At 38.6% G+C, this 22,706-nt stretch overlaps 2 protein-coding genes across 2 annotated transcripts in view; both read right to left on the bottom strand.

Annotated features, from left to right (window-relative positions):
- Positions 1-22,706, bottom strand: part of LOC141445437 (cytoplasmic dynein 2 heavy chain 1-like) — a gene marked incomplete at its 5' end in the record, with an annotated part of 87,990 nt that overhangs the window by 36,718 nt on the left and 28,566 nt on the right. The window contains 12 exon segments of the mRNA XM_074111282.1: positions 321-528; positions 1,408-1,564; positions 2,831-2,938; positions 3,108-3,231; positions 5,153-5,314; positions 5,851-6,074; positions 7,334-7,522; positions 11,517-11,636; positions 12,062-12,203; positions 12,494-12,864; positions 14,754-14,999; positions 15,335-15,548. Of these exon segments, the coding sequence (XP_073967383.1) occupies positions 321-528; positions 1,408-1,564; positions 2,831-2,938; positions 3,108-3,231; positions 5,153-5,314; positions 5,851-6,074; positions 7,334-7,522; positions 11,517-11,636; positions 12,062-12,203; positions 12,494-12,864; positions 14,754-14,999; positions 15,335-15,548 (2,265 nt within the window).
- On the bottom strand, positions 15,890-22,461 carry LanB1 (laminin subunit beta-1). The gene has a single exon (XM_074107627.1). The coding sequence runs from the start codon at positions 22,387-22,389 to the stop codon at positions 17,044-17,046; it is 5,346 nt and encodes a 1,781-aa protein (XP_073963728.1). The 5' UTR covers positions 22,390-22,461; the 3' UTR covers positions 15,890-17,043.

Genomic DNA, 22,706 nt, shown 5'->3' with positions numbered 1-22,706 from the left:
GAAATACAAACTTTACCTACTTGGTTTTTTTATTGCCGAACTAAAACTCACTGACGTCAGTGGTCGGTGGTGTGGTGGTGGTGATAGCTAGGTTTGTGTGATTTGTGTGTTCTTACAGTGTGGAGGTGGAGGAATTGCATGAACACGCATATTTTGCATAAGCTTAGCAAGAAAATTATTTTAGTTAATTGATATGGATCTCCGCAAAGTAACGCCTGATTCAATATTTTTTTTATCGCCATCAAATATACTAAATGTCAAATTTATTTACCCACGGGAAGTGGGTAAAAAGCTACTTAAATAATAAATAGGAGCCTAACCTTATCAGTATGATTCCCATTCGAGAGATAGTAGCAGGCGATGCGTGATGCAAGTCATGTGTTTCAAAGAGGAAGTTGACGTTGGCGCCGAATTGTATGCGCCAGCCTGAAGGCAGCGTCAGGAGACGGTTGTCGTCTAGGACCGAGTTTAAGGCTTCCACCCACTCGGGGTCCACGTCGCCATCGCATACTACCCAGGACCACACATCTGAAAGAAGCAATACGTTAATTAGACATGATATAATAAAAGTCCCAAATTCTGAAAAAAGTGATATTCAATATTTTTCGTGTCTAAATCATGACAAAACCAATAATCAAAACCCTTGAAATGCATTTTTAACCCCCGACGCAAAAAGAGGGGTATTATAAGTTAGACTATGTTTGTCTGTGTGTGTCTGTGTGTGTGTGTGTGTGTGTGTGTGTGTGTGTGTGTGTGTGTCTGTGGCATCGTAGCTCTTAAACGGGTGGACCTATTTGAATGCGGTTATTTTTATTTGAAATCAGGTTTTCTAGCGATGGCTCTTAGACATGTTGCATCGAAATCGGTTCAGCCGTTTTTGAGATATTGAACTTTGAAGCGACAAAGTCGGGGGTTTTCCAACTTTTTGTTGGTTAGGTTATTTTGCAAGCAGAATTTATACGGTAAACGAAAAACGCAACGCATTTTTATTAAGTTAGCTACAGGATAGTTCACATATGTTTTAGTCAAGATTTCTTGATTTGACTAAACTAAATCCGCATCGATACCCACCTATCTAAAATAGTATCTTGATTAACTAACAGACCACTCATAGTGTTAACCACTAGAGCTAGAGACTTATAACTTCACAGGCATGTACAGTCAAGGGCAAAGATGTCGACACGGCCAAAGTTGAAAAAATATGTATACACGGCCTTAATCTTAAGTGCATAAAGTCGTGTATACATATTTTTGCACCTTTGGCCGCGTCGATATCTTTGCCCTTGACTGTACCTTGTGTATCATAAAGTTACGCAAATCAGGGACTTCTAGAAATTCGCACAGAATATGGAACTAGCCCAATATTATTTTTCAAAAAGAAGTAAATACAAAATGCAACGTGAATACCGGAAGGTTGGCTAGACACCTCCAGCGCTGTGGCGGATATAACACCGTCTGTCCACTGCCTAGTATCGTGGTCGATGTGACCGAGCAACCAGTTGCGACTCATCGCCTTGGGGCATATCGTATATTCCACTATGTTTTTGCCACGTTGTATTAGAGCCTGCAAAAAAAATCACAGTGTTATTTAAAAGACTTCAGAAATGGAGGATGTTCTTAATTCGACTGTATTTTTTTATGTCTGTTAACTCAGCACTTTTTCTAGTGAACGGATTTTGATGATTCTTTCTAGGGTTCCGGAGCCAAAATGGCAAAAACGGAACCCTTATAGTTTCGCCATGTCTGTCTGTCTGTCCGTCCGCGGCTTTGCTCAGGGAGTATCACTGCTAGAAAGCTGTAATTTTCCACGAATATATATGTAAAGTATGCCGACAAAATGGTACAATAAAAAATTGAAAAAAAAAATTTTTTTTAGATTACCCCCCATAGACGTAAAGTGGGGGTGTTTTTTTTCATCCAACCTTGTAGTGTGGGGTATCGTTGGATAGGTCTTTAAAAACCATTAGGGGGTTGCTCAGACGATTTTTCGATTTAGTGATATGTTTGCAAAATATTCAACTTTAAAGTGCAAATTTTCGTTAAAATCGGGCGTCCCCCCCCTCCAAAATCTAAACCGGTGGGTGGAAAAATTTGAAAAAAAATCAGGATGGTAGTAAGTATATCAAACTTACAAGGAAAACTATAACGGTTAAGTTTTATTGAGAATTATTTGTAGTTTAAGAGTAAATAGCAGCCTAAGGTATAAAATATACCTAAACTTGGAATATTCCATACAAAATACGAAATCCTTAGAAAAATCTTACTTATTTTTTTGTAATGGCTACGGAACCCTATTTCGGGCGTGTTCAACACGCTCTTGGCCGGTTTTTTTATTTGAAAGCTGGTGCTTCCATGTCCCATTTAAATTTGATAGAGATCTGACCAGTAGTTTTTGAGTTATCTATAATAATACGAGCAGTTTACATCAAGCTATTGAAAAAATCTCGTATCTCAAATCAATACGTCAACAAAATTGACCTTTGAAATAATGTTTGTAAAGTTCAATTAGAAAAGTATCAATTTTGAGATACGAGCTTTTTTCAAAGTAGTGACGATATGAAAATAAGCAAGAGCCAGCAGGAGTGGACCTAATAGTCCTTATACTGCATACTATCTATAGGGCTTCTATCACTCCTGCTACCTCGTGCTGAAGTACCGAGTTCAAACTGGTAGAAAATTATTTTCATAGTTTTTTTAGCCAGTGAAATTTTTTTTGTAATAATGTTTTAACACTTCATTTAGTGTACACATTTTACGTACATTATTAACATTATGTTATAACGTAAGGGCGATTTTAACTTTTTTTAAAATTAATACAAATAATACGTACAGTTCTAAGGAGTTTTCTGATAGTGGTCTTCCCTGATCCCGGAGGGCCGACAATCACAACGCCCATCCTTTGTTGTAGCTGTTCATGGAGCTCAATACACTTTTGCACCTAAAAAAAAATTCAACTAAATCAAAGACTTCATAATCATCGGAAACAGACAAATTCACACTGCATTTTATCAATACAAGCTAACTTAAAAAGTTATGCGCTAAAAATTCATGTCATGGGAAACATTAATTCGTTCCAGCCCCTTAATCTTTTGTTAAAGATTTCATACCTGTAGCTTACTATGCACAAGGCCGAGGGAATCAACGGACGCTTCAATCGCGGAACTAATTGGGTCCGTTGTATATTCTTCTTTAGGGACATCAGCAAACACTAAAGATAAAATGTTTTCAAATCTGTAATAGAAAACGAAAAGTATTGTGAGCTTCTTGCTTTTTTAGGTTTAGTTGAGTTTTGCTGTATTTGTAAGCAGTAAAAGATATTTTGAGCATGAAACTACCGTGAGACTCACTCGTATGAAATGATAGTATATCGGATAACTCACATCTGGAATCGAGTTTAGCTCGACATGTTTCGGCCTAATTCGTAGCCCTTCCTCAAGGAGCAACGCGACCCGGCGGCTACTGCAACACGCGCACTGCGCGCCACCGCTCTACTCGCGCGACTACCCGACGAAACTAATACCGGCGCACAACTTCCTACAGGAAGGGCTACGAATTAGGCAGAAACATGTCCAGCTAAACTCGATTTCAGACGTGAGTTATCCGATATACTATCATTTAATATGAGTATTACATATTATTAAAACTTTAATTTTTGTAAAAAATAATGTACTGTGGGGACTGTAACTAGGTAAGAGCTTAGGTACTGGGGATCAAGCGCGTGACTTTAAACTTAGTTCAAAATAACAACTTCTTCAATCATTTGGATTTATTTCAGAGCTTAAAAATACATTTACATAGCATAGCACAGCCGCTTAGGCTATCGGGAGCAATCTGCGCTCCGGCATGTATACCGCTGTCAAACTGTTTTTAAAGTTTATATTCTAGAAACATAATATAAAAAACCTATCAGTTTATATAAAACTAGATTAATCTAACCTGCCAGGTGGTCAGTTTTACCACTGCCAGCGGTATACAGCCTAGTTCCTACATATCCCTCCTTCCTCACAGAGGTGGGGACCTACTCTACGGCCCTACCTAACGGGGACATTACAGACAGAAAAGGGTCTTTTGCTAAAGACTAGTCACATCCTTTTCATGAAACTCTAGTCTATGTCTATTACCGCGAGTAATGGCTAGTATCTTACATATATATGCATAATGGTTTTCCATCGAGAAAAATTGGATCTCAATCGGAATACGACGGTACCCGAACTGTCAATCAATAATATTGTATAATATGAGTGAGTTTTTCATATCCATTAATAGTAGATTATTGTCGTGGCCTGGAAGTAGGCAATTGCTGGCTGAGTATGAGTATTAAACGGACGAGCTTGCGAGTCCGTTTAACTAATACGAAGCCAGCAATTGCTATTCCAGCCGAGACTAATATAAAGCTTTTCTCAAAAATGGTGAATAATTCTGAAATAGAATAAACTTTTTCTCAAAATATATTATACAATTTAATTTTATACCAATATTTTTCTTATGCTTTTCCGCCTTTTTTCATTAAAAATAAACTGCAGGTGTATTTTTCCACCGAAAACACCACAAGCTATTTCAGACCCAATAAAAAAGTCCGGAGTTCCAACAAAATATCTGATACCGGCCATTAGACTTGGCTGTATACGACTTGTGCCAACATTTCCATGGCCTTTTTAACTTAAAAAAAAAGTGACTTGATTGCAGGCGCGCTAATTCATTATTGTCGAGCTAGCGCGCCTGCAATCTTTTTAACTTTTTAATTTTTCGCTGACCATAAACTATGCACTTCACCTTCTGATATGTAAAGAATAATGACAACTTTTACGGACATTTTTGAGAAAAAGTAAATTATTACTGTGTTGTGGAGTATAGGAATTCCATTTGGAATTCTGTGGTGTTCTGTTTATCAAAGTGTGGCGTTTCATATGTTGCGCGTCACCTTGTTGAAATTAAGCTTAAACATGTAAACTATAACTATCTGTGGGATCCTGTAATTGGCTCTGTGTTGCTACATATATCGATCATGTTTTTGGCTCTTGGTTCTCCTTAAATAAATAAAAAAACAACTGTCAAAATTAAAAATGTACGGCTGTACAATGAGTACTAAAACAAATTAAGAGAGCACGATAATTACAAACATTTCCGATAAAATACTATGGAAATCTTTTACCTCTCTGCATCATAACTGGTGAGCTTGGACACATTATTGAGCATGAGCACTCTGCGCAGCGCCGCGCGCTGTTCCCGCAGCGGCGAGTGCGCGCGCGCGGCGAGCGCGGCGGCCGCGCTGCCCACGCTGCTTTCAGCGCGCGCAGGCCCAGTCGTAGTGCCGCTGCCCGCTTAGCAGTAGGCTGGAATATCATAAGCTCTTTACCAATTACATCTACTCGTATGGCAATAATATTAGGGGGTTTGAATTACCAGGTCGTACATGATCGATTCATTTCGGATTGACTATTACAGGTTGTGCATCAATAATCGTACCCTAGTGACCCACACGTTGAACAAATTGCTGTTACGGCGTAGCACGCACTGTGATCAAATACGAGAGGTTTTAGCGCACCATCTTATTCTAGCGGAAGTCCGAAGAGGGACTCGCCCTAAAACTTTAGAGCAATTTTTTTGACCCAAAATTAATTACAATCATGTAAGACCTGGTATTTTAAACCTCCTAATTTAATTGCCGTAAAGGTTGGAATTATGTAATAATAATTCATAACATGAAGTAATTTGTACGTCGAAAATGGCGGCTGACGTAGTTTTATATATTGCGCAGGCATACGATGGCAGAGGGGTAACGCTCGCAAAGGCTACTCCATTTCTATTCCTCCAAGGACATGTTCGCTAGATGAAACAACGAGTCAGCACCTGGCCATGGAGAACACCGCGGCGAGGTCGAGAGCGAGCGGCGCGGCGCCGGGCACGCAGCGAGCGGCCAGCAGGTGGCGCGCCAGCTGGTCGCCGCGCGGCTGCACCATCGCCACCGGCCGCGTCACGCGCTCCAGGGCGGCTGGCAGCGCGCGCCGCCCGCCGTACCCGCGCCCCACGGGGTTCATGGTCGCCGCTACCCCACACCATTCCGAAACGACGATCTGGAAACACCACAATCATAATTGTTATGCAAGGTAACATTGCGAACCGTGATTGTTGGGCCACTAGCAACTGTTCATAATTTAGCCGTATTTTACATACTCGTAGTAAATATTATTATTTATAAACCAGATTAGCATTACACGGTAAAATTACAAACAATTGAATGTGCAAGTGGCTCAGCAGCCCCGGTTCGCGACTGTACCTACATACACTCTTGATAAAACATATTATTAGAGAAAACTGTGAAAGCAAGCTGAACTTAGATACACGACCGGAGTCTAGTAGTGCCTACTGCCATTGGCCTGACAACAAATGAGTTTTTATGTGCTTTTAAGTCGCAATAGTTGTTTGTTCGGTTCAAATCTTGCAAGGCGTATTTCATCTACTTTTGCTGATCGATATTGTCTATATCAATATAGTCGAGTCAACAAAAACACTCATAACTAAAAAAAAATACGAATACTTATTATTTCCTGACATTGTTTGACAAAATCACTATACATACAATTCACTCGTATCTTTACAAGCCTAGCAGCATTTAAACCACTTCGTCAATCCATTACCTACTTTCCGGACGTCAGCAGCGATGTACCATTATAAGCAAGAGAAAAAAAACCGGCCAAGAGCGTGTCGGATACGCCCAAAATAGGGTTCCGTAGCCATTACGAAAAAATTATAATATTTTTCTAAGGATTTCGTATTTTATACGGAACCTTCCAAATTTATGTATATTTTATACCTTGACAAAAATAAAATCACCCCCACTTTACATCTATGGGAGGTACAAAAAATATATTATTTTTTATTTTTATTGTACTATTTTGTCGGTATAGTACATACATACATACATAAAATCACGCCTCTTTCCCAACGGGGTAGGCAGACTACATCCTTCCACTTGCTACGATTCTGGCATACAACTCTCGCTTCCTCTACATTCATCAATCTTTTCATGCATGCACGTCGGTTTACAGTACTCCTGACCCGACCTTTCACCTTCCCCCCCCCCCTTTTTGTTTCTTTTTGTTGTTTTTTGTGTTGTTTTTGTTTTTTTTTTGTTTTGTCGGTATAGTGTACATACATATTCGTGCAAAATAACAGCTTTCTAGCATTGATAGTCCCTGAGCAAAGCCGCGGACGGACAGACAGACAGACAGATAGAAAAACATGTCTGTCATGACTAATTTTTTGCCATTTTGGCTCCGGAACCCTAAAAAGGTGAACAAACGATAACACAAGTAAACGAAGATCGACTAGCCTGTTTCCCATTGAGCAGCGCCGTCTTCTGGCCGTCGGCGGCCCGCATAGCTTGCAGCAGCGAGGCGAGTTGATGCGACACGTTGGCCAGGGTGTCGGCGGTCAGACGGTTGAACTCGTCGAAGCAGCCCCACGCGCCGCAGAGTGCTAGACCGCTTAACAACCGGCCCATGCATTCTGCGTCCATTGCCTACAATATCAAGTAGCGAGAAGTGACGATAAGTCATGCTCTGAATTTCAATTTAAGAAAAGTTTGCAAATAAAAAATGACACTGCAGATTGCTAAGATAAATAAAAATTATACCTTTTGCTTTGGGAGTAAGTTTACCTACTCATTGTCCGGTTGTGAGTATACAGTCGCCGCCGTTCACACGCGTCGTGTTCAGATATTCATGAGCATCTAGACTTAGTAGGGATCTGATTGCAATTTAAAAGACTACCTATGTCATCGAATACCATATAAGGACAATTATAGGCCCGTAACTATCCCAAAGTTACCTATGTAAAAAAACCAAGTCTGACTTAGTTCCACCATGTGTGACCATGTTCCAATGATGAATGAATGATGATGGTAGGACCTTGTGCAAGGTCCGTCCGGATGGCGACCAATATCTTGCTCGCTAATCCTGCCGTGAAGCAGCAGTGCTTGCACTGTTGTATTTCGGCGTGGAGAGAAAAACAGCCGGTGAAATTACTGGCACATGAGGTATCCCATCTTAGGCCTCTAGGTTGGCAACGCGTATGCAATATCCCTGGTGTTGCAGATGTTTATGGGCGGTGGTGATCTGTTACCATCAGGAGACCAACTTGCTCGTTTGCATCCAGTCGAATAAAAAAAAACGACTAGGTTTATAAACTTGGTTAATATGCACATATCTAGGATATTTTTATTCCAGAAAATTGCATACTTCCCTTAAAAAAGCAATAAAGTAATTCTTTGCAAACGAAGTCGCGGGCAACAGCTAGTTCTTAATAAACCATTAATACAAATACAAATATGTTTATTTTGCATAAAATGCGGTACATAGCATAACTAGCTTTGTAATGTATTTTTTACTACTTACCTCATCGCAATTGAACACTAAAACTAAGCGACCAACCAATCCACCCAGAGCTTTTACTGATTCAGTTTTTCCGGTGCCAGCAGGACCGAAGGGATTACCCATCAAACCAAGATGCAATGACTGAAACCAATAAACAGTTATCTAGTAACAGGCGCGGTCGCAGCCTGTAATTTTGGAGGGGGTCACTAATAATAAGACATCGCGGCTAGGGGCAATAAATAGCTTTTTTAATAAAAAATAGATTTTTCAATTTGACGTGTACGATTTTCATGCAGAAGTATAAGAATTCGACTGTACCTACTATACTTACTTAGGGCTGATTAAGTTTATACCCGACTATTACTTAGTCTTATAAAGACTACGATTATCTACTTAAATTCGGAGTTAGAAATTCCGACCCGCTCACGTTAATAGGGAAGTGAAAAGTACGGTATGATACGAAAAATGCTTGATAATACAGCTAGCTATACGTAATGTGTTTCAGCTGATTTAAGCAAATATCCTTTGAAGTTTAACAACTTGTATTATATCCTTGAACAAGAGCGTGTATTATGCTAAAAAAAAATTCTAGAGTTCAATTAAACAACTAGATAATAAACTAGAAAATAATAGTAGATGTTTGGTTTACCCATGTGTAGATTAAGGTAGTAATATTATTTTGTATATAGTTTCTAAGTCATAACAAGCGTATTTGGAGCGTGTGTCTGATATGTGTAATAAATGAGCAGTAAATTCTCTTTCAAGGTACACATGATGCTAATGTACTTTGTAAGATTGATTCGGTTTCCTCGTAGCTTTACCTGTCAGCCAAATAGATATTTGTCTTTTAACATGCTGCATATGTTTATTATATTTCTGTTTTAAAATCTTTTAATTTAAATTCCTTATTTAATGAACCCACCAGAGTCACAACCACTTCGGCCACATGTATTGACAACATTTGTTAACTTGTAAGTATTTAGAAAAAGCTGTTATCAATGGAGTACGATCGGATCATAAAGCTCAAACAGTGAAGTTACCTCGGGCTAGGGCGTGTTTAATCAAACCATAGAAATTAGGCGTTGAACAAACAAAGACTTGACCGTCTCAAAACAACATCGCGCAAAAAGTAAACAATTTAAAAGTAAATACTAAAAATCCAAACGAAAATTTCAAGATATTGTTAAATACTGTATGCGAGGAATACGATAAAACGTGTAGTAAAAACGTATTAAAATAGGAAACAAACTATCATTCAATGAATGGGCTACAACCCGAATACGTAGGAGTAGGGACGTCTTATATGATCTTATGATAAGAAATCGTGTACCACTGATGAACGTTTCACCAGTATGTCAGGGATTATTCTAAATTATTCAAAATATATAATAAAGCAAAAGCAGCCCATGTAACTAATAAATTAAGTCCTCTGATGAAAATTAAAACAGTTTGGAAAATATAAATACTGAAACTGGTCGACGTAAGAACGCGGAGTCCTCTATATCGTTAAAGATTAACAACGTATTAGAAACGGACGCGGTTAAAGTAGCTAACGAGTTTAATACCTACTTCTCTAAATCCCATCGAAACGACAAAATGTCTCGCGTCTTCCTCAAAGTTAGCTGAATCGCTCTTAAAACAAAATGTATCTATTCCACACTTAAGTAATTTAAAATTTACGGCATGTCTCTCCCTGTGACATCATTAAGACTTTTAGATTATTGAAAGTAAAAAAAACGGAAGACTTGTGGGCGTCTCAGTTAAGGTTCTACATTCCATTTTAGATGTCGTTGCTCCAACTTTAGCATTTATATTTATAGCTGTATAGATGAAGGCGTATTTCCAGATTTGATGAAATATAGTAAAGTAGTTCCTATTTTCAAATCAGGTGATAAAGATAATCCCTCTGATTATCGTCCTGTGTCCATCCTATCAGCGTTTAGCAAAATATTCGAAAAAATAATGCTGACGCAAATGATCTCGCATTTTAATACCCATAAAATCATGCATCCACAGCAGTTCGGATTCACAAAAGGCAGTCTACTACAGACGCGGGTCATAGTTAGTTAAATTCATATTGCAAGCTTGGGAGGAATCACATGACGCTATAGGTGTATTCGCGACCTTTCAAAAGCTTTTATTGTGTGGATCATACTTTAATTTGTAAGTTAAATTTTTTATGGCATTCGTGGCCTCGCTTGAACTCATTAAATCTACCTCACACAAAGAAAGCAAAAGGTCGATTAACGGAACGGTATGGAGGGATCTGTGGTCGAAATGGGAGTGCCTCAAGGACCATTCTTGCCCCATTCCTGTATCATTTATGTAAATGACCTTACTTATATGGTAAGCCAAAAGTCGGGTAGTTATGTTTGCTGACGACACGTCTTACTGTTCAAGGTTAGTAGAAAAGAACCGACTTCATTGAGCCCAATGAAACCTGTCCGTGATATGCATGGTTTGCTGCCAATTTGTTACTAAACCTAAGAAATAAATGTATTAAATCTCGTTGATAAATTCATCTAGCTCGAATTCAGTTTCTAATATAAAGTTAAATGGTCAAACTATTGAATTGTAAAATCAACAGTATTTTTAGGAATAACGCTCGATTCTAAAACAGTGGGACCTACGTCACAGCAATCGCGGGTAGATTGAGCTCTGCTGCTTTTGCAGTTTGGAAAATACGGCTGCTAACCGATGTGGCGACGGCACGGTTGGTTATTTGCTTATTTAATAGCATTATTTCGTACGGCCTTATTTTATGGGGATCTGCTGCAGACATGAGTCAATTTTCTTCAAATGAGAGCAATTAGAGCAATTAAATAATTTGAAGACGCGTGAATCTTTAAGATCTTTTTTTAAGGAAACAGATATCCTACCCTGGTGCTTTAATGTTTTGAAATAATCATGTATGTAGGAGAACAATTGATTTTCCCACTAACGTCGATAAGCCAAAGGCTACTAGAAACCAGGGAAGCTTAATTCCAGAAAATTGCATACTTCCCATAAAAAGCAATAAAGTTTTCTTTGCAAACGAAGTCGCGGGCAACAGCTAGTTCTTAATAAACCACTAATACAAATACAAATATGTTTATTTTGCATAAAATGCGGTACAGATAACTATTTGTAACTACTACTTACCTCATCGCAATTGAACACTAAAACTAAGCGACCAACCAATCCACCCAGAGCTTTTACTGATTCAGTTTTTCCGGTGCCAGCAGGACCGAAGGGATTACCCATCAAACCAAGATGCAATGACTGAAACCAATAAACAGTTATCTAGTAACAGGCGCGCTCGCAGCCTGTAATTTTGGAGGGGGTCACTAATAATAATATTAGTAAATAGCTTTTTTAATAAAAAATAGATTTTTCAATTTGACGTGTACGATTTTCATGCAGAAGTATAAGAATTCGACTGTACCTACTATACTTACTTAGGGCTGATTAAGTTTATACCCGACTATTACTTAGTCTTATAAAGACTAAGATTATCTACTTAAATTCGGAGTTAGAAATTCCGACCCGCTCACGTTAATAGGGAAGTGAAAGGTACGGTATGATACGAAAAATGCTTGATAATACAGCTACCTATACGTAATAATGTTTCAGCTGATTTAAGCAAATATAAATTGATAACTATTGACAACTGTTTATATCCAAATGAAAAAGAGCAATGTATTTACCTGAGTCAGAATCAAAAAGCATTCGTCAGCTAGTTCAGTGCGAACAAACTGGCCCGTGTTCACACCCAGATATTCGTATGAATAGGAAATTTGCGCTAAACCCATTTTAGCCACCACTTCCTTGGAAGCCAAGATATAGAACCTGTGAAACAAAATGGTCTGACAGTCAATATTACATTATTTTATTTACATGGCGCACGCTTTCTTAAAATTTAACAATTTAGCAGAGGGATAAAGGTGCTTGCTTTTAACGTCTGTGTGATTAAAACTGTTAAATTGATAGAATTACGAGTAAATGCTGTAATATCAGGAAGTCTGAAAAACAGGTAATAAGCTGCTTTACTTTGTCTTGTGATATTGTTTAAAAAAATAACAGTGAGAGAGCATCTAGTTTTCAATTTCGTTGACTACATCAGGTTAAATAAAAAATACCTTAGCTGTTTCTGCCACAGCCAATCACTAGTCGAAACGACATTACTATCAATAAGGGTGCGGACTACGTTATCATAATAGGCGCACTGTAAAATGAGCGCTTGCCGCTTTTGGCGCTCGCTATCGTCTTCGGCCTCAGCGGCAGCGTAATATAAACTTTCTTTTTCGATATTAGCTTTCAGTTCATGCAGACCCTTCGAGTTAATGGCTTTCTCAGTTTGTTCGGTAAAACGGACATTCTGTGCTAGGCAGAGTATCTGTGTTGGTAGAGAAAACGGATCTTGTTCGGGTAGAGAGTCAGACACAACACATTTGAGTGTCATATTCTTTAAAGATGAACGCATTTCCGTTTCAAGGTTCTTCAGCCAAACCTGCAAAAATAATTATAATTATAACTCAAGGCTTTAATAAAACCATCTTATTTTTTTAAAGTACCTATCTACCAGCATACCTAAAATTTTAAGTGTGCAACTAGATTTTATATTATTTTCAATTGGATTTTTTTAGGATTCTGTGTCTATCTCGTAATCATAACGAAAAAAAAAACGAAACCTTGTATCTTTTGCCAATTTGCTTCGAATCTTCTGTGCAGATTAAGTCCTAATTTGGTGTACCTGCCTACGCTATATTTACGTACACCTACAGATGTGGATTTCTGTCACCCAAATACGGATGTGATATAAAAATAAGTGAATGACTTTTGAATGGGCACTTGATCTGTCTTTTAAGTTTGGAAAATATACTCAGCGGCACAAAATTTGGCCCACCCTTCATACAAAATTACCGATTCTGCATACATTTGAGGGCCAGATTTTTTGCCGCTCAGTATCTATATTGTGACATGTTAAATGACACAGCTAGTGGCGGCGTCCAAGTGCTGGAATGATATTCCTCCTCCTATCCAAGGGGCGTCTAGTGGGTACACCTTCAAGCGCAATCTGAAGGAATACTTATTGACGCTCCAAAAATCCCTTCACTAAACCAGCACTTTGAGTACGCCAGCCTGATGTTTTTGAACAACTCTTGTTTACTTACAATAAAATATATTTATATGTCTTAATTTTATTTATGTGAGTATATTTGTGTATCATTCCGCGAGTCACAGACGGTTCTGACAGAATATCAGCGCTGCAGGCGTCTAACGCCTCAGCATAATGCTGTCAGCGGCCGTTTCACTTTTGCGGGGACACACAAAATCATATATTTTAATTTTTGTATTTCTTTTTTTTTGTTTTATTTGTGTTTGCTGTTGTTGTTTTTTAGTTTGGTTGTATTTGTGTCTTTGTGAATGTGAATAAATGTCTTCTATTCTATTCTATTCAAAGGCTTAAATTATTATATGTATAAACTGAATGTTATTTAAATTTAATACTTATACAAAAGTCCTTGCACAACATTTTACCATTTCTCCGCCTTATCACTGAAACATCTTACCCTAACATGCAGAATTTATTTTTCTAGATATTGGCTCTGTGCACGACATCAGCGCCACCTAGCGTCCTCTAGCGTGCTCTGACGTTTTGAAATTTCATCGCGACATTGTGACAAAAATCAAACCTATAACGTATTAATTTATAATACAAAATTACTGTGATACCGTGATTTGGGTGGACAAAAGGTTGTGAATTCATTTTTGGTCATTAAAATCAAATGAGGTAAGTAAAATTTATTCAAAAAGTGTGTTTTATTTTCGTTATGTCAGGGTTTATTTACTTCATGTTTAGTTGTACTTTTACTGTAAAACGAAAAGATAAAGCTATCTTATTGGTTTCTTTGAATAATAGTAAAATTATATAATTGTTCTTATATCGCTAGTAATAAATTAAATATCGTTTTCAGGTCAAAATGAGGATCATTTTGAAGACCGGTTTTGTGAGTATCACTCAATATAAAATTTCAACCATTTCTTCTTTTGGCCACTATGAGCGCTGCGGTAGATTTCATTATCCCCACCTAGTACTTCGTACCCTTCCAATAGGAAAATCTTTAAAAAAGTCAACGATATTAAAATTACATCGTAAATATGTCAATATTGTGTGTAGTCGCTTTTTTATTTTATTACACATAATATATACTTATATAAAACTGTACCTATCCGCTGTGGATTTACAGTGTGACTTCTTCGCAACTATTAAATTAAACTTTCCACCAATGCATTGCGATCTACATACATACAACGCGAATCGCTAACGAATCGCTGCAGAAGCGCCTGAAAAGGTCACAATGTAACCGCAACCGCCATAATTGACAAAATTATTACCTCCACTGGACAATCTATGTCGACAGGATGGTCAAGCTGGAACGTTTCCCCGTAATGGCTGCACAAAGCTGTGATTGACATGCTCCCGGGGCCCAATCGTACTCCAGTTGTTCCCGGAAACAGTTTTTTGAGATGCGTCTGCATGACTGCTTCCCTTCCGTCGGCGCCAGCCCGTGCTTGACCAAGCAACTCCAATAAGTCGTCATCACTTAGAAAATATAACCTCGGGAACGTAGATCGTTTTTCCTAGAACATTGACAGTTCAACGTAGGACGGTTTGTGTAAACATTAATGACTACAAAATCGAGTAAAACCCTAATTTGATGTGCAGTAAAAAGTTTCGAATTTCGTCATTGAGACTAGAATAGCATATTATGTGTTATTATTCCAGACGGAAATACTTTGTCCGAGTTGGAGTGTAGTCAACAGAAGACGTAGATATTAACTAAGTAAATAGCCAAAGTAAGTTTTTTCAACGCTAAGTATTATTAACTTTAAATAGTTTGCCATACTGTATACAACTATTCTTATTGCCAAGCTACTTTTGCTGCTGACTAGCGTAGGTATACTGATTTACTTACGTCAATATATTTATTAAGCGCAGATTGACAGGCTAATAATTGTTCTGAAATAGAATCCAGCATAGGTTGTAGGCGAGCCGACTGAAGCAAGACCGACAATCTAGGATCCGCCTCAAAGATTCGGGTGACCTGCCTAAATCCTTGGTCTACCTTCCGGAATTTGATACCAAGTTCGCCTTCATCGTTGGACAAGATTGGCTCTAAGTATAACCATCTGCAAAGATGGTTAGGTATCAATTACAAGCTCGTTGGCCATTATTTACGTATATAATTAGGTACATAAACAGAACGATACCATAGCTACTTGCAATTTTTTGCACAGTGGTGTAAAATGTGTTGTTAGTTCATTTTACTTAAGTTAATGTTAGGTTTTTTATAAGCGTAATGATTTAAATATTTTATAAGAAAATGAGTAAAAATAGTTTATCATAAGCATTGTTATTACATATCTATCGAATAATGACTTGTTTCATTATAGATATTTAAAGTTGGTGTTACCGTGTCTTTTGTCTTAGGAGTAATTTGGCTATTTAGATATAAAACAAAACAACGATGTTTAAGAAAAGTTTTATTAACATTACTATACATTTTAAAATTAAGTATAGGTGCCTCATATTTTACAAAAACATAAAATATATAGATAGGAAATGACTGAAACTGACCAGCCTCAAATGCTATTACTAAGACATAATTTGCATGCACCAGATATTAACTACATCACCAGAAATTAAATGCAAGGTGTTGTCTAATAGTACCTTAAAACAAATCATATAAAAATGCAAAGATGAGTGTATTTAATGTACTATCAGACTAGGTATCTATTAGATACAATTGAACTAAGTTTATACAAACACACACGTTCAAAAGACAGTGTAAATCGCATTGTAGGAATTAGAAATATTAAAAGCACAAAATACATAATATAAGTTACTTAACACTAAGGCACTGAAGTTCTAGTTTAAAATAAATTGCTATTACTAAATTACATTATAAACAGACATAGCCTTATCAGAACTTAATATTTTCTTTGGAATAGTGACAAGAAGTCTCGATTTTAATTCTCAATTGCAGTTCTATGAAATGTACGTATGTACGAAATTCTTCTCAAGCAATTGTATACCAAGTCAAAATACATTTCATTTATGTTTAAATAACGTTAAACTGTTGAGGTAACTTTTAGATACTAGTTAATTACATAAATATACTAAGCAAGTCGTTGTTTAAAAGTTATTGTAAACTATTTTTAACAAACTTTAAAAACAGGAGATTACTAATAGATATGTACAGTCACACTTCCCAATTTAATTGAACTGTATCATAGTATATATATTTTAAAATAGTTTATAACCTAGCCTTAGCCACTCACTGATTGGAGTACGGTCAAGGTTGTAGTCTAACTACACTTTTAACAAACAATGACTAACACTGACAAAAACAGTTTATGGCACTTTTGGGAAAAGAATTTAAAATTGAGAAAAATCTCATTTACTTCAGGTAAAGATTCCACGGTAAAATTATGCAATGTGACTGCAGTAAAATGTTACATATACATATGGTATAGTAAAAAACACCGCGCAAAATATTGCTGCAAGTTCCTTTACCACAGTTATTGTAAAAGTGTACCTGTAACTTTTTATTTCAGTCATATTTTGATCAAATAACAGAAAGATGTGGAATTTTACAGAGGAATCGTAGGCTATTCGATCTGTTTAGTTTGTACAAGACATGTAATTGACGGATTGCTTTGTTATTTCTGATAAATAATAATTCATTTGCAAATTCAAATCAGCAATTTCTTTTTCCAGCGTATTTAGTTGTTCATTATTATCATTATATAATTCTTCCATGGTGGCAAGTAGTTGGAGCTGATTTTGGGTGTGACTAGCAAGTTTAGTCGCGCGGTCAAGTAACATTTGTGCTTTTTCCCTTGAAGTGGATGTCTGGTCCGCGCGATCTGCAAGTGACATATTAGTTTGTTTAAAATCTTGTCGAAGTTGACGTGCTTTTTGCTCCGCTAATTCAGCTCCATTCACAACTTCATTCGCCTCAGCTTTCACTTGCTCTGCGTCACTTTCAATTTTTAGAACATTCTTTTGTAAATCTGAAAGTCTAGTATGAAGACCTTCGACTTCTTTCTTTGTTTCATTGGCTTTTTTCTGAGCGAGTTCAGTTTCAGTCGCTATCGGAACCAAATCTGCTTTAGCAGCTTGTATGTCTTTGTTCGCTTTTTCTATGGCGTTATGTGCTGCATCCTGGGCAGCTTGAGCTTCGTCTAGAGCTTGTAATACTTTATTTGCCATTTCCAATGTTAGATTGGCAGATTTATGGACTGCTGTGGCATTTTGATTGAGTGCTTTCGCTTTTTCTAGATCTGGCTTAGTTTCAGATATTATATTTTCAATATTAGTTAGCTGTGATACCGTAGAATTAATACGTTCTGACAGTTCAGTTATTTCTTTAGGTTCTACACTAATAGATAAATTCAAAATTTCACTAGCCAAAGCTCTCACGTCAGCTGGTGTATTCGAAGTGTTAGATAAAAACTCTTTCAGTTCTGTGGTTAAATCTTGACTTTCATTAGTGACGCGTTCAGCAGATGATTTAAATTCATTCGCTTTAGTAAATAAGTCACTTGCTCGAGAACGTACAGCAACAGTATCTTGTTTTACTTGAGAGATAGATCTGAACAAATCCTCAGCAGTCAGTTCATGGTCTTTAATACGGTGTTCAGTTTTGTTTGCAAAATCCAAAGCTTGTTCGGCTTTAGTGACTGCACCTTGATCACAAGATATGCCACCGCATTTACCACAACCTGCACCACCACATATGTCACAATTGTCACTTTCTTGTCCACACATTTTTTCATTGAGTTTTGGAAATTGAGCATTTAACGTAGATAATTGTTCTTGTAATTCTGAAAGTTTTTTGTCATTTTCATTTTGGGTTTTATTAAAATGAGCGTATTGCATTTCTAATAACCGGTCTGTATTTTTTATTTGCCGGTCCGTGTTAGCAATTAAAGTTTGCACATTTTCAGCATCATCTGCCGCTTTGATAGCACGTTGTTTCGCTTCCCTAGTAAGATTAAGAGCACCTTCTAAGTTGGCTTCCTGTAACTTGGTTGCATTATTGCTCAAATCTAGAGTTTTTGCCTTTAGGTGATCTATGCCAGATCTGAGACTATCCAAAGTGACATTTCCTAAGTTAATTTTCGATGTTATTGCATTGAGATTATAATTACTTTCTTGGACCTTTTTGTCTGCTTCTGTTAGTTGATTTTGCAACGCTGTAACATTAGACATTAGATCTTTGACAGTTGTTTGTCCCTGCTTGGAGCTTTCAAGGAGAGTTTCTACTTCAGAAAGTTTATTAGTCATTTCCTCAAAGTCTCTCGTGTATGCACCTGTAGCACCGACAAGTTTTATTTTGCTGGCATTACCGATGGCGTATTCGGTTTGTGTGCGTAGTTCACCTATAAGGAGATCCCAGTTATCGAAGCATTCGCCGCATGCATAGCATTGAGGTGCTTCTCCAAGATAACCTCTAGCACATAGATCACATTTATATCCACCAATACCAGGTTTACAAACGCAGGATCCATTATCCCGTAAGCATTGTTGTGACACAGCTCCATTTACGTCACATTCGCATTCATGACATTCTATGTTTGGATCACCCCAATGATTTTCTTGACATTGATCGCATTGTCTTCCTCCGTATCCAGGTATACAATTACATTTACCAACGTAAGGGTTGCATTGAGGAGAGGTCGACCCGATAGGGTCACAGTTGCAGGGATCACACCCTGTTCCTAGAGCTATTCTCCAATAATTTTCTGTACATTGGTCACAATTTATGCCCATAACATTATTGTGACAGTGACATTGACCTGTTACACCGTCGCAGTGACCTTTCGTAAAGTTTGTACCCAGTTCCGAACAGTTACACTTATAACAACTCTTGTCTAGAGCATTGCCATAGTAGCCCTCTCGACATACTTCACAGCTGTCGCCGGCTGTATTATGTAAACATTTCAAACAATTTCCCGTATAAGGATCGCAATTTCCAGGTTTTGTTATATCTGTATTGTCATTACACTCGCATTTTTCACACGTGCCTTTTAAGGGGTCACCATAATAATTATCGGCACATACATCACATAGTGGTCCAGCGTAGCCTTCTTGGCAATCGCAGACAACGTCTTTTGTTTCTAGATCTAATTCACAGCGATCAGCGTGACTATTTTTGTTAGGATCACCCTTTACCCCAGGACATGGACAAGATCTGCAAGGTATATCAATACCGAGTCTTGGGTCTCCGTAATACCCTTCCACGCATCGTTCACAGCGGTGGCCTTCTGTGTAATCCCTGCATTCTCGACATGCGCCTGTTTTATCGTCACATTCAACTGCATGGCCATTACAATCGCATTGTTGACAATTAGGGAAATTGAAATAACCAGGTTGGCACAAATCACAAGCACGACCGTACGTATTAGCTCTACATTTGCACTGGCCACTTGTTGCATCGCAGAAATTATCCAGAGAACCAATACTGTTACAGTCGCACCGTTTACAACCGAACTTGCTAAATCCGTATGTTCCAGGAGCGCACCGGTCACACCTCGCCCCTACTATGTTTTCTACACATTGACAGTAGCCTGTATAGGGATCGCACTGGTGGCTTTTCGATCCTGATGGGTCACATTGGCATGACTCTGATCCATTTCTGATATAAAATCCTATACTAGCATGATATTTTTTACAGATTTCAAGAACGTTCTCCCTGTTTAAATTATAGTAGTATGGATCACCACAATTATTACGATCAAATTCTTCACGATCAGCACTTTTGTTGGCAAAGAATGGTAAATCATCAATTGATGGAATGAGCGCTATTGAATCTATCAATACAGTTGCTCTGGAGTTTGAAGTTCTGCCATCTTGTCTTCCTAAATATATGCGAATTTCTGTGTCTCTATCTTTTTCTAAACAAACAGCCGGTTTTACTAGTACACTACGTTCATTAGCTGGCAAAGTAGTATAGATAGTATCATCCTCCGGACGGACGTTGGCACAGGGAGAATCGAAATCTATAGGCAGTGGTCGTTTAACTAAAATAGTGGCTTCTTCCCAATTAATGGATGACTGAGGTTCGTATCTTACTAAAATATTATAATTCATACTAGTTTTCAGGTTTTTAACAACAAATACTAATGTGCCTCCTTCTGGAATTTTCATGAAACCAGGACCAGTCCATGGCTTCTTTCTTCCATCAGGATAGTTTTCCCTAATAACAACATTGCAAAGCTGACTTTGAATAGCATTATCGTCTATTTCTGAGTCACACTGACTCAATTCTGCTTCAATTACAAAGGAATCTAGAGCTCCGACAAAAAAGTTTTGTATAGGTTGATCGCAGCGGCGGCCAGTTACGTTGGGACGACATTTGCACTGTCCAGTTATAACATCACAGTCTCTGTCCAAAGAACCACCAATATCACAATCACACGACGAACACCCGTCATCGCTATCCGATAATCCATAAAATTCAGGTAAGCACTGGTCACAATTTCCTCCCGTAACATGACGTTTGCAGAAACAAATGCCGTTTGAGGGGTCGCAGCCTCGTTCGTTGATAGTACCTAAACTATCACATGTGCACGCCTCGCAGCCGTCGGGGCTGAAAGGGTCGAAATTCCAGTATCCATCTCGACACCGGTCGCACCGCGGGCCGTCAACATTCGTTTTGCACAGACAACGGCCAGCGGTTTTGTTGTTCGCAAGGTCAGTTTCGTCATCGCATAGAATCTCTTGATCTGTTGTACCTTGTGGATCGCAGTCACACGGTTTACAAATCTCAGAATTCTGTATGTCTAAATTAGGATCTTTATAGAATTTTGGTTTGCAGCGCTCACAATTTATACCCATAGTATTGTGCTGACAATTATCACAAACTCCACCACTAATTTTACCAGTTTTATTATAAACTGCAGGATCAAAATGACAAGTCGTAGCGTGATTATTACATGTGCATTTCTTACAGGCATTCGACGTCTTTCCCACAGCGGGTTGCCAAGGTAGATCATTATAAAAATCCTCACAATATTCACAGTTTAGTCCATTAGTATTATGAGTACATTCGCAGCGCCCGTGCACCATATTGCTCTTCGAGTCGACGCCGGGCAACGGCAAACACCGAGATGCATGCCCATAACAAGAACAAGAACCACGCACTGTCATTTCATAGATAGCATAGTAATATTTTTCTTGAATTTCAGCTCTATTATCCAATAAATCGTCTCCGAGTGTGTGTAGCTTGGTAAAGTTTATTCTAAGGTTAGTCATACGTAACAAGTTTTGCACTTCTTCGGAATATGGATTAGTGACATTAATGTCCGGTGGAATTACTCTGAATATGACTTCACCTTCAGTAGATGGTGCGACTCCGGAATAACGAGATTCACACACGACTTCTGTTAAAGAGCGCTGAGTGTGTTTAGGAACTCCGGGGAAAGCTTCGTCGCAATTGTGAGCAAAATAACGATATACGCGCCATGTTTTCCCAAAATCAGAGGATCTCTCTACAAACATAGCCTTGGGACGAAAGGTTTTGAACTGAATTATTAAATGCGTAAGATGAAATTCCGCTTCCATATTCAACTGAACTGTAACATTTTCTTTGCCATTTTCGGATTGCCACCAAGACTTGGTGCGGGTTCCAGGGAAATATTTGTAGATGATATTCTGTATCTTGTGGTTCAGGTTCGGGTTGTTGCTGGTGGCGTTGGAGGAGTCGCACCAGAAACACTTTTTCCGGTCCTCGAGATGCGAGACGATGCAGTATCGTTCTTTGTTGTAGGCGCCGCACGTGGAGGAGGCGAAGAGGCGAGATTCGCGGCCGATGAGGAGGTCGCCAGTAGCGGGGTAACAGGAGGTGAGCTCGCAGGCGCGGTCCAGCAGCCGCGGGTCGGCACGCTGTCGGTCGCGTTCGCGGTTGTACACGGCGCCGCCGCCGGCGATGAGCGCGGTCACGACTAGCAAACGCAGAGCCATCGTTGTGCGGGTGCGGGCCCTCCGCGCGCCGCTCACTGCACTGCCGGTGCCGGCCGAGCGCCGCGCCACTCTCGCGCCGCCGCCGCCCCGCCTCCCGCCACCCGCCCCACCGCCCCTACACTATACTTAAACAGAGACCCACTCTGAGAGAGAGCTTTTGTTTCATATTAGTTTTAGTCCGCGACTTTGTTTGGGAAGAATTTGTTTATCGCGCGCCCTCCGAACAAGTAATTTTTTCGGCATTAACAGCATTATATTATTTATTCTGGTCTTGTGATATGATGTATGCAAAAATCTCATGGCAATCGGTTCAATGG

Source organism: Choristoneura fumiferana, chromosome 2, assembly GCF_025370935.1.
Source record: "Choristoneura fumiferana chromosome 2, NRCan_CFum_1, whole genome shotgun sequence".
Lineage (NCBI taxonomy): Eukaryota > Metazoa > Arthropoda > Insecta > Lepidoptera > Tortricidae > Choristoneura > Choristoneura fumiferana.
Note: the sequence above shows the minus strand (reverse complement) of the source record. Positions and strands in the feature narration are given on the sequence as shown.